The sequence below is a fragment of the Amblyomma maculatum genome, chromosome 3 (assembly GCF_055883805.1).
Source record: "Amblyomma maculatum isolate TAMU_Amacu chromosome 3, ASM5588380v1, whole genome shotgun sequence".
Lineage (NCBI taxonomy): Eukaryota > Metazoa > Arthropoda > Arachnida > Ixodida > Ixodidae > Amblyomma > Amblyomma maculatum.
This window is the reverse complement of record NC_139346.1, coordinates 195,304,832-195,317,197: the sequence shown is the minus strand read 5'-3', so window position 1 is coordinate 195,317,197 and position 12,366 is coordinate 195,304,832. Positions and strand designations below refer to the sequence as shown.

General features: G+C 43.8%; 1 protein-coding gene across 1 annotated transcript; it reads left to right on the top strand.

Annotated features, from left to right (window-relative positions):
* The first annotated feature begins 392 nt into the window (after positions 1–392).
* Positions 393–9,563, top strand: LOC146197333 (uncharacterized). Its single transcript, XM_084597167.1, has 5 exons — positions 393–465; positions 1,494–1,604; positions 3,355–3,546; positions 8,539–8,664; positions 9,541–9,563. The coding sequence occupies exons 1-5, from the start codon at positions 393–395 to the stop codon at positions 9,561–9,563; spliced, it is 525 nt and encodes a 174-aa protein (XP_084453293.1).
* Positions 9,564–12,366: the final 2,803 nt, after the last annotated feature.

Genomic DNA, 12,366 nt, shown 5'->3' with positions numbered 1-12,366 from the left:
AATAGCAGTATATAATAACCTTTCCATCTATGCTTCCAGAGAATAAAATTAAAGCTCTGTAAACCGAAGCAAAGCTCTGCTGCACGCAGGTTATCTTTTGTAATGACGATATTAATTGGGCGGTAGACATTTAAAGAATGTCGTGGCACTGAGACAGGATGCTCAAAGAGGGTAATACTAATCACAGTGGGTGAGCAGCAGCATTTATCATCGGCAGGCTTTTCAGCGCCCTGGCTTCATATAAATGGGCGTGAATCCCTTCCAGGGCATTTCACGGCGCTGTGCTGATGGGAAATCATATCTACGTGGTGGGCGGCATGCGAGGAGGCACGTATTTGCGCTCCTGCGAACGCTTCGACACAGTGCGCTGCGTATGGGAGCCCTGCTCATCCATGTGCGTGGCTCGCGGCTACGTCGCCGTTGCGGCATTGGACAACTGCGTCTACGCCATCGGGGGACGCGACGGTATGAGATCGCGCATTGAGGCGGTTAAATGCATTTGCGTTATCACACCTGCCTCAAAAGATGCCACCATCTGTGCTCGCGTTGTGAGCAAACGATGGCGAGCATACCACTGGCACATGATAGTTACGTGTTGAAAATATCAGGCACTGTGTTCTGGACACAGGTTGAATGACTTCACAAGACCAGAGAAATAGCTGGTTTTAAGTAGCAGGGTGAAATAGGGATAGAGCCAACCGCGACAGTTCACTCCCAACCCAGACAAGCTAATCGTAAGCCACGCAGGGCACATAGTAATACACAGCATGGTTGGGCTAGACTTGACACGTATGTGGGTAGTCTTTATCATAATATAATACCTGATGACTGTGTGCAAATGGGTATATGTGAGATAATAAAGATACAAATTAAGGAATATATGATTAAGCTATAAAAATGAGTTGTACATTAGAAGTCAATTTGAAGGAAACAAAGTGATGGCACCGTGGCCTTATGCCTCCTGCGCCATGTAAACGGATGATGTGTCATGGCGCCGTTTCTGTAATATGTCGACGCTAGTGAGATAACACTAAAATCTATTTTGACTATTCCGTAAAGTGGATCCGCAATGGGATCCCCAGACGGAAGTCATTATCATTGTTGAGTCATACCCTTAAGCCGGAGCCTAACTGGACATCAACGTCTGTAGACTACACCTCCTAGAATAAGCTTTGTGAGGACATGGCTGTGATGAGCTCACTCGTACGTGCACAAAATAGACTAGTTGCATAGGTGAGAGCATACGTCGTTGTCCAAGTCGCATAAACGATGACTGAGATTTGTACTCAGAAGAGAAAAAAGCTTTAATTCCATGATGCAAATTCACTTTAGTGTTGTAAGTCAGTCATTTCAGGCGGGAGTTCAGTACGACCTGGTTGTTATTCAGACTCCATGCAAGGACAGGATTTATCAATACAGCTTTATAGCCCTGTTTGCTAAGCTGTGTTACGTTGCGCTGAAACGTTGTTTCCATTTCGGGCTTTTTGACGCAGAACAAAATCGCACTGCCACTGTGGAGCGCTTCAACCCGATCTCCAACCAGTGGACGAAAGTGTCCTCAATGACAACGGCACGCAGCGATGGTTCAGCTTGTGCCTTCAGAGGTATAGGCGCGCGCGATGCACGAAACAATCTGTCAATGCATATTGTCTTGGCGAACGATGAAATGCAATCTGCCGCGTGCATGCTCTGTGATGATAGGCTCATTTGTACTCCCGCCTTTCCATTCTTCTGATCCTCCTATTAATTGAGGGTATAACTATACTAACACTGCTGAAGTTGTTGCGCGATTTAACATGCCATTTTTTTAGCTGATGTCAAGAATGCTGTATACACGGGCCTTAAACTGGGCGTTTTAAAATTCATAGGGCGTCATAAATAGATGTTCCCAAGTAACGCATTCTACAAATAGAGATTCTTATTAATTTTTCTTTAATTAAAAAATTAATTAATTGTTTACTGACAAGGTAGCAGCTCGTGCCACCCTTCATTGCGTTTTTGAAATCTGTGACAGATGCTACACAAGTGATGGCTTTGGTTCAATACGTCATAAAAGATATTGCGGTGACCCTAGCCGCCCCGCCGCGGTGGTGCGTGGTAAAGATGCCCGACTACTGTGTCGGAGTACCCGCGTTTGATACCGACCACCGGCGGCTGCGTTTAAGCAAACGAAGATGCGTCCGTGTGCTGTGCGATGCCGGCACAAGTTGAAAATTTTCAGGTGGTCAGATTACTGCGTAGCACTCCACTACGACACCTCTTCCTTTCTATTCACTTTCATTTCCACCTTCCTCCCTGCTCTTACGGCGTTTTCAGGTGTCCACCGAAACACGTATGACAGATACTCGGCCTTTCCCTTCCTATGAACCAATTATTCTTATATTGTCTCTAGCCAATACTGACCACCGTAAATACGGTGGACCGCGGCGGCTGTTTCCTCGTTCATACCTCTTTACTTCTCGCATGAGAGTACACTTCAGGTATCACAAGTTTGTATTATGGGAAATATGTGCTCTGGACCGAAGGGTTTGAAGACGTTGTCTGCCAATGAACCTCTGTAACCAATGATGTCTCAAAGCTAACAAGCCACGTGCGCACTGTGAAACTGTTTTAATCACGGTGATTTGCTGTAAAAGATTTAGATAAGTTGTCATAAAATCAGGGAAGCAGAGCGCAGGCGCAGTCAGCGGGGCGCTACAAAGAGCTTAAACTGTGTCGTTGAAAAGTGTTGAGAAGAGCTACAAATTGGCAGACTCAGCCTCAGACGAACAACTCTCAATACTGGAGCTTCTTTCTCTTCAGTTGCAAATCATTTACACCTTATAGAAAACACAGCTAGTGTGTAAGCTTTACAGGGTGAATTTATCTCCATTCGCTAGATACATTATACCAATAAAGCAGTTTAGTTATAACATTCCAGTATTTCGTCTTTGTCAATTGAAATACCAAACAAATGGGTCTCTTTCCTAGCTATGCAGTGCAGCATATCCACCCCTTGTCTGATTCTTTAAGGAGGACCCTTTCCCGCACCTTTCTACAGCCTTTTGCTTTGTTGAAGTCCCGTAAGGGGCCGATAATGCAGCAGAAAATAAAATTACGCCGCCTGTTAGATTTGATACAGAGCGTATGCATGACAGGCAGAAACCTCGAGGTTCATCCACTGCCATATTGCTCTTTCTTCTACGGCTTTACGAATTCATACACTAACTATTGTTAGCTTCAAAACTGCCGACTATCAGTGAAGCAAACAGCTTCAAAGCATGACCACGCCGAGGTGTGTTGCCTTACGCCGCACAGTCTTAATCATTGTTTGAGCGAGTCTCACGCTGGCACCCGTCCTTACATGTCACGCAGACAAGCTGTACGTGAGTGGCGGCTTCGACGGCCGTGTAATTGTGAGCAGCGTGGAGGAGTACACGCCTTCATCCAACTCGTGGTGCCTGGTGCAGCACATGCCCAGCCCTCGCTGCGGCCACCGCATGGTGGTGATGGCTGGCCGCATCTACATCGTCGGCGGATACAGCGGTCGCAGCCGACTCAACACCAGTGAGAATGATGAAATGAATAACCGAGCCTTCTAACCGGCAACATACAAACGTATTGAAAGAAATCATGAGACAGTCCATGGAAAACGTATCCCTACTGATCGCCTATTTCCGTGAAAGCCTTGCTTCGATCGTTCTTATATTTCTTATATTACTTACGTTTTGGCCGTTTTACAAGTATTACAGCATGTCACCCTTGAAATATATGGTATTTGACAATCAGTCCCATGTAACAGTAAAATGGAAGTCGCACAGATTTGTGCCCTCTTAAGGCCTTCTTCGGAAAAAAAAAAGCTGGAATGCCCAATAATATTAGAGGAACAGCTTCTGAAGCCGCAGGGCCCTACCCACAGAAGTGTAGTGGGTAGTAAAAACTGATAATCGTAACCGCGGGCGTCCCCTGTTTGCGGTAGACTATATATGCGAGGGAGTTCAGAGAGAACGGTTCTATATGCGGTGGGAAAATGTCTCGACACAAAGGAATGAACCTCAGCTTTGCATTATCCGGCGAAGTTGACTCGGGAAAAAAATGTATAACACTAGAGGCGGAAAATTCCGGTTTTGCCCTTTGAGAGAGTTGAAACTTTTCAGGCATGCTGCTAGCGCGCTACATACAGTCATCTAATATTTTGATTCAATAAATCTATGCAACGTTCGCTTTATTTGAATTATTCAAACTTGTTTTTCTACTAACTGTGATTTATAAAAAAATCTCAAACATTTCTCCTGGATTAAAGAGACCAAAAAAAGTCCATTCCAACCTTAAATACTGGCATGATGCTTTATTTTATTCACACTAAGTTTTTTTCTTTATTATGCAGGTTATATTCTTCATTTCTGTCAGAAATTGTAGATCTATACTGCTTGGAACTTGTTCTCAAGCTAAAGAATTCACCCCAAACTTGAAATCAGCAAAGAGGCAAATTTGATTGCAAAATAAAAAAATACAGATCTTAGATTTTTGATAATATTCGTCTCAACTCTCCTCAGTACATCAGACGTACTGCGCACTCAAAATTGTTGCATTACACTGTTTAAATTTATAACTATAAATTCAAACTGAGCCCTTGTCTTCATAATTGTCAATATTCAACAATACATTCTGGCATAATTAAATGAAGTGTTGCCACTGAAATGTTTGCTCTACAATATCTAGGCTGTGGTGTTTATTCGTGGAGGAGGTTTAAGCTCTAGAGTGGTCCATTCATTCTCGATATTATTTTAAGCCGGCCAGAATAGAAAGTTATCCGAAAATTAACAAGTGTGATTCGAATATATAAAACTTCCACATCTAAGTTTTCCATTAAAATCTCCTAAAAAGCGATCTGAAGTGCTTTATAACTAGCAGACACTAAAAGTATTGCATCATCTAAAATAAAAATGTAACATAATACTGAACCTGCGTTTTCATTGTACCGAAGGGCTTGTGTCTTCCCCGTGAGAAGCGGGCGTGAACTTCGATTTATTATTTGCTGAAATATGTTAGTTTATCTTATGCAATATCTGAAGCCTTCTCAACGCTTGTTAAGTTTTCTGCTTGTTGGCAGGGTTGATGATAGACTAAAATACAATAAATTCGCTATTTCTGTCAATATCATTGGAGAACGCAAGTTACAGTTGAGCTTTTTACCTATCCTGTACCTTTTATTGCGAAGTGCAGTGTTAATTGTTGCAATTCGTAAATATATTATTTCATTTATCTGTTTTGAGAAATATCAACATTATTGCAACAGACCACAGCAATGAATGTCTGTCCTTCCAGGACAACCTGGCACATAGCACGGCATGCTCAGAGCAGATGCGGGCGATGACGATGATGGATTCATACACATGAAATAAGTGAAATTTCGAGCACTGCACTCACACAATCTCCTCCTGAACAAAATCGGACACCCTGGTCACTGATTAGAGGAAAGAGGTGCGGTCGGCATAGGGCTTCATGCGCAAGACAGGGACGACCTCTTCAGAGCGTCGACGCCGGTCGGCGACATTGTGCAAGAGAATAAGACGATACTTCACCGGATATGTTTGTTTTAGAACTTTATCAGTCCAATGTAGCGATGAAGGAACTTCTCACACAAGCCAGGAGTGCGGACTGGTGTCCACAGCTTAAATTCATCACCGGGGAAGAAGGAGGGAGTTCAGTGGTGTTGGTCATACTGAGCTTTGCGTGCTTTTTGGGCGATTTCAGTACGGGCAAATTAACTTGCACTCAAGTGCAATCATAAGCAGAGCGCTTTGCAAGATTGCACAGGCACTGATTCAATTACATTCAAGCCTGAGCCGCCACTATCTCCTCCCCGAAATTCATAAGGCCAAAAACAGAGGAAGTCAAATACTCTCTGATGTCGGAACCATTACTGAAAACATATACAGTTACTTTGACGGCCTCTACAGGGATATTCCGCCCCTATAGCCCTCCTATATGTTATGGGTACCGCCCGTATTTTGAGAGACATTCTTGACATGATCATTTCTAATAATTCAATTTTGATAACCTTTGATATCGCTTCTCTGTATGGCAACATTCCGCATGCTGATGGAATCAAAGTAGCTATCAATGCTTACGAGAGCTTATAATCTCACGAAACAATCGACGGCAGGACGCTTGCAGAGCTTTTAAAATTGATACGCAAGTTCAACAATTTTGAATGCAATGGTCAGCATTATGTACCGTACTAATAAGTGAAACGTCTATGGGCACACAATTGCACCAAAGTACGCAAATATATTTGTGGCTGTCCTTGGGAGGAACTTATTGAGCGATTGTCTATACAAGCCAATCTTTTGCAAGAAATTCATTCAGAACATATTTTGATCTCCACACAGGGAGAGGAACAACTTGCAAACGCTTTTGACGACTTTAGCCGTGCACATGCTAACATCTCGTTCTTCTGTTCATATTCGGCCTCAAACATTAATTTTGTTGATGCCTGGGTCTATATAGTAAGAAATAGGACAACAGGTTACTTACAACCAAGCGACAGAAGCAAGTACCTGCCCTTTCAGGGTAGTCATATTCGGCATGGGGGATGAACTACAAATAATGATTGATGACCTAGACAGAAAAAGTAGAAAGGTAGGCGCTTGAAAATCAATATGCAGAAGACTAAGGTAATGTTCAACAGCCTCGGGAAGGAACAGCAGTTTACATTAGGTAGCGAAATACTGGAAATAGTAGGCGAATATGTCTACTTAGGACAGATAGTAACCGCAGATCCGGACCATGAAAAGGAAATATCAAGAAGAATAAGATTGGGATGGAGCGCATTTGGCAAGCACTCGCAGATTATGACTAGCAGCTTACCGGTATCGCTCAAGAGGAAAGTATACAACAGTTGCATCTTGCCTGTACTCACCTATGGGGCTGAAACGTGGAGGCTAACTAAGAGAGTTCTACTTAAGTTGAGGACAACCCAGAGGGCTATGGAACGAAAAATGGTAGGGGTAACATTAAGAGGTAGAAAGCGTGCAGAGTGGGTCAGAGAAATAACTCAGGTTACAGACATTCTAGTGGAAATTAAGAAGAAGAAATGGACATGGGCAGGACATGTAGTGCGAAGAGAGGATGACCGATGGTCACTTAGGGTAACAAACTGGATTCCAAGGGAAGGAAAGCGTAGCAGGGGGAGGCAGAAAGTTAGGTGGGCGGATGAGATTAAAAAGTTCGCAGGGGTCAAATGGATGCAGCTAGCACAGAACCGGGTTAAGTGGAGAAATATGGGAGAGGCCTTCGCCCTGCAGTGGGTATAATCAGGCTGATGATGATGATGATATTCGGCATTGTAAAACGTTCATTTTCTACAACCAGTCTCCACGCTTCAGTAGGATTTGGTCCAAAGAAGCAAATTTTAAACACATTGTGCGCAACTCTGTGCGGAACTAATAGGCGATTCAATCCAGAAAGCTTCCAAACATAATCGACGCGAGCTCATACACAACTAAAAGCAAACACCAGCGGACACCCACATTGACTGAATTCAACACTCCCGCAGACGGTATCACCAAATCAGTAGGAAAGGTTTCTTACCTTCATACTTTAGCCTTGTGAGGCAAGTCCTAACATCCCTACGATAATATAAAAAAGGTAACAGAAAAGACTTCATGTAAGGTTTTGTTTCTACCATTCTTTCGTGACTTGCCTTCATGCCAGATTTTTGTTCATGAATGTGCACAATAAAATGGCTGTTTTTAGGCCAGTTTCTAATATTATGGCTTTCCTCTGTTGTCCGCTATTACAGCTTTTTTTTGTGCAGTTTTGTTGTTGTTGTAGGCGTTAACAGAGCTACATCAACGTTTGGCGGTCGATTTTAGATTATGTCCTGTGGCCGACTATGTTTCTCTTGACATTTGCGTTTAAATTTATAATGCACCCTCCCTCCCTTATTTTCCCAATTTCTTTGTCAATTTCTTTTTCTTTTTTATGACTCTTAACATGTTTTGCTTGCTTTGAATGCATTACTGCTGTTCAAAGTTATTGCAGCGCATCCTCTGTTAGTAATAAATTAGTAGCTGTAACACTGTCATGTCTACTTTTCCCTGTTTCTCGCCCCGATGTCTCCTTGCATAAAGAGATTTACCATATGGTTTTAATCTCAACTCGCTTGTTCTTCATTCGTCACGTGTGACGGTGTTAAAACCACTTTGGTTTGTTTTACTCCTTGTAAGCTTCGGATTTAGACAGACCAAAGCGGGGACTACGCCGGTGGCAGCACTGTCACCCACAATTGGCGCTTTCGCTTTACCTTTGCGCTACTAATTCGCATGCTATGGGCTTGATATAGGCAGTAGTAGAGAAAAACAATTTATCGGAAAACTTTACGAAAATTTGTTTTTCAGAAATCTCATCTGTGTGACCTCTTCTCTAAAGCCTCGCGTATATTGGCTGTCTATAGTAACCAAGCTTATGGGGTAGTCTATTATAATAGTCTACACATCAATTCTTTACGTCGCTAGCTGCTGAAGTGCGGTCATGCTTCCACGTCTTGCGCAGTGATCGCCAGCGAGAAGGACGAAGCCCCATCCTCCTGGCAGCAAATGGCGCCGATGAGTGTAGGCCGCAGTACATTTGCTGTGGCGGAGATGTATGGTGAACTTTACATCATCGGCGGATACGATGGTGAATACGTCTTACACTACCAGTCATTTAATTTTAGCTTGTTTTCTTAAGCAGCAGAAAGTTCCAATTGCCATTTACCAATTTACAGTTCTGCGCTGTTCAGTTGCTTCGCCTCCGCGGAGCTTGGAGCTACAGAAAGCTATGACCTAGCACGGAGGAGACGAGTTCTTTCACAAAAATGCATTTTTCCGTGTCTGTATAAGCCCGTTTACTTAGTGGCACGGGCAGAGGCACGTTATTTTTTCTATTTTGGGTGGCCTCACCATACCATATATCGGTAATTTACCTTAGTACCTCACCATATTATCTCTAGGTCGGTCGGTCGGTCGGTCGAATAATCAATTGTTTAATCGTTTGGTGGGCTGGTCGGCCACTGCTTTTTCACTAAACGCAGGACGGTGCGCGATAGCCGAAGTTGAGTGCTACTCGCCTGTGACAAACACCTGGCGCCCAGCTGTTCCACTGAACGAACCGGTCAGCTCCAGCGCCTGCTACGTGAAGAGTCTCGCACTCGCCAGGCGTCTGGCCACTCGCGGTAAATTAAATTATCCCTATTTGTTTCTCTAAAATTGACAAGTGTATACAAGGTTTCGTCCCCCTAAAGTGATGATCAGAGTAGGAGATAGTGAGCATGTTGGGCATCAAATTGTGAACATAGCTTGCACTTCTTAGCACAGACAACATGGCCTGGAGCCTTGTCTCGTACAAACAATGAAGGGCTTGTGCTTCATGAGGAGGTGCGTTCACTATAATTTCGATACTCTTGGAGAACATAAAGTAGCTTGACCGCTATGGGGATATTTCACGAGTACTGCTCGTGTAGTTCTCGAGCAATATGTCACAAAAATTATTCACTCTTCCTTATTTTGTTTGCAGGAGCTCTGGGACTGTCTGGGTGAGGCATGCGGAATGGGCTATCACAGTGGCGCTCAACATCAATTTTGAAACTGCATTCCCACAAAGTTCAAACATTATTGAAAGCACCCAGAAAGCCACAAGAAATTCGGCAACCAGAATTCACATCGACCAAATTCAAAAGGCGCCCGGCAAAACGCGGGAACAATCTTCACTACCACCGAAGAAGAGATCAAGTGTGCTTGCATGAACGGTGTTCGCCTTCAGTTAAACGTGAAAAGCAGTGAACAGTGTTATGCACATAATGGCTCAGGCCGACTCTCCGATGGTGTTGTCAGCAAAGCATTCACCCTGAGTCGAGGACCTATATAAGGGTAGTTGGAGAGGATTCTATGGGGCAAATATGAGATGCTCTGCGAGCATGTGATCATACAGGAACTACCTGTGATTGGCTTGATAGGCAGTCATGCATGATCAAAGATGCGTGACCTGGGAAATATGCTGCAGCTCTTCCAGGAGCGCTGGAGTGAGAAGTGGGAACGGGGGCTTCATGCTTTCTTGGATGTCGCGAAATGACATGGAAAATGCTTGATGTCACAAACGCGAATGCTATTGGTGGACATTTTACTGTCGCCTGTTCTTTGTCACTTTACATACAGAAGCCGGAAAGAGAACTTCGATGCAGTGGGAAGATTTGGCATCTAAGATGTCAAACACACGCCATCTTCTCTGCAGCGCAGATTTCTAACTGTTGAGTCTCATAAACTGAACAGGCCGTTGCTTTTGCTCGGCCTAACTACATATCCATCACGTTCAGAGTTACACAGCCTCATCTACTCTACGAATTTCGCACGAACACCATACTCAGTGACGCCGTAAGCAGCATCGGACCATTCGCACGCAGCTTTAACAGTACGAACAGATTGAGTGATTTCAAGTCAATAAATAAAAGCTGAGAGTGACGCAATACCTGACATGGAAAAGACTACTTGACGTAGCAGGAACGGTGACAATTGCAGTGATGTGCGCCGATAAAACTGCTTTTCACAAAGATGAGCAGAATGTTGTCGTACATGATTCGGCGAGAACCACTATTTCATTTAAAAGATTTGTGTTTGAGCACTGGTCTCGCGTAACTGCACAGACCAACCAAAATGCTAGGCCTGCGTATTTAAATGATACAGCTGAAAATGAATATACCAAGAAAGAGTATATAACGTCGAGACGTATAGCCTGAGCACTTAACCCATTTTCCTAAGTGTTTTACATAGCAGCTTAGTGACTAAACTTTTCCGTATTTCGGTAGCCGTCACAGCGATGTGGAACTTTTATGGTAAGGTTATAATTCCGTGCCGTAGTAAAGCCAGCGTCAACTTTGGTGGCTTTAGCCCCCAGCAAATCATCCGGATTGGTCGACAGGGCCATCCTTCACAGCTGCAGGCATTCAAACACCCTAAACGATTACAATAAACGTGTCACAAGTAGAATCTTACAAGTGAAATAGGCGTTCAAAAAAAAAAAACCCAACTTCTTATCACAAAATCTCAGCAATAATTCGATTTTTTGCTGCCGGATACAAGGCGACAGTGTCACCAAATGCCGTTTACGAGATTTTAATAGCATATTTGGGTGTCTTTAGTGTCCGTTTAAGGCACCTGCTAGTCTAAACAATATACTGCTCGCTACCAGCCAGCGGTAGCGAGTAAATTACGGTCTTTGAACATCACATAAAGTGCTTTTCGTGACGCTTTAAACATGCACGTTGAGGTGTCACTTTTACTACCTGTATATTATATAGAATTATTTTTCTGGTGCAGAGAGCGAATTGTGACGTCATGCTTCGCAACGATCTTAAGGTTGTGCAAAATCCCTTCAAGGAACGGGATAACCCAGCTTTCTTTGGTTCCATTTTATCAGGCCGCCTGCTAGATGTTTTTGTTTTGAGGAGGTATTCGACAACTGATGCCAACAGGGGTGGCGGTTAATCCGTGCATGAATGGAGCTGCTGCTTCGGAACGTTGTGTCCTATCCAATGCGGGCAGGTGTTGTACAGAGTGCTGGATAGACATGACTTCACAAGGACTCTTTTCAGCAGCCTATAGTGTGTCGAGCGGTGAGGGAGCAAGGGTTTGTTGCCTCTGCATTCGCAGGTCCAACACACGAAGCCCTAGATGCAAGAACGTGACAAAACTGTCTTCCAATGACTCGTGCGTCAATTCTAAGAGTGCTACACATTAAAGACTTTGTCACCAGTCAAGGTGTAGCGCTGTCCCCGGGCTAACATTCTACGAGAAAAACGGCAAGGTAGGGTTAGGGCATGGTTGTTAGCTATCAAAAGTTTCCAGTGGCTATCCTGCGTTGTGTAAAATGTAGAGGAGCATATAAGAAAAAGCGAAAGAGAGACATGCGTTATGGGGGAAAGTAAAAAAACAGCTGAAGCAGTGTCCTGAGCATGGTGAGAGTTGCCGCGCGCTCCGGCCAAAGCAGAACACAGCATCCGTTTTTCGACGCCAAATAAATGACATGTACACAATGAAGGATGTTCCACGGTGAAGCTGTGCTGCTCTACCCTTAGGGGGCGTTAGCGCACGGGCAGCATTACACCTTTAAGGGGTAGAAATGTTTTAGTGTGATAGACTCTGTGAAAAGATTGTTGGGTGCTTGCTCAGACTAGCAGAAAGACATACCTTCACAGCCAAAACAAACGAGTATATGATCAGGAAGCTAAGTGCTTTTAAAAGACATGTTTAAAATGTTTCAAAGCAGTAAAAGCAGTCAGGCAGCATTCTGTCACGTGTAGGTAAAACGACGTTACTTGGGCATGGTACTCATTCAATGCACATTCCT

Excerpts from the sequence above, each read along its gene's own strand:
- LOC146197333 (XM_084597167.1), top strand. The coding sequence starts at position 393 with ATGTGCGTGGCTCGCGGCTACGTCGCCGTTGCGGCATTGGACAACTGC. Across the intron at positions 466-1,493 it reads CGCCATCGGGGGACGCGACG|AACAAAATCGCACTGCCACT; the intron begins GTATGAGATCGC and ends TTTTTGACGCAG. Across the intron at positions 3,547-8,538 it reads TCGCAGCCGACTCAACACCA|TGATCGCCAGCGAGAAGGAC; the intron begins GTGAGAATGATG and ends CGTCTTGCGCAG.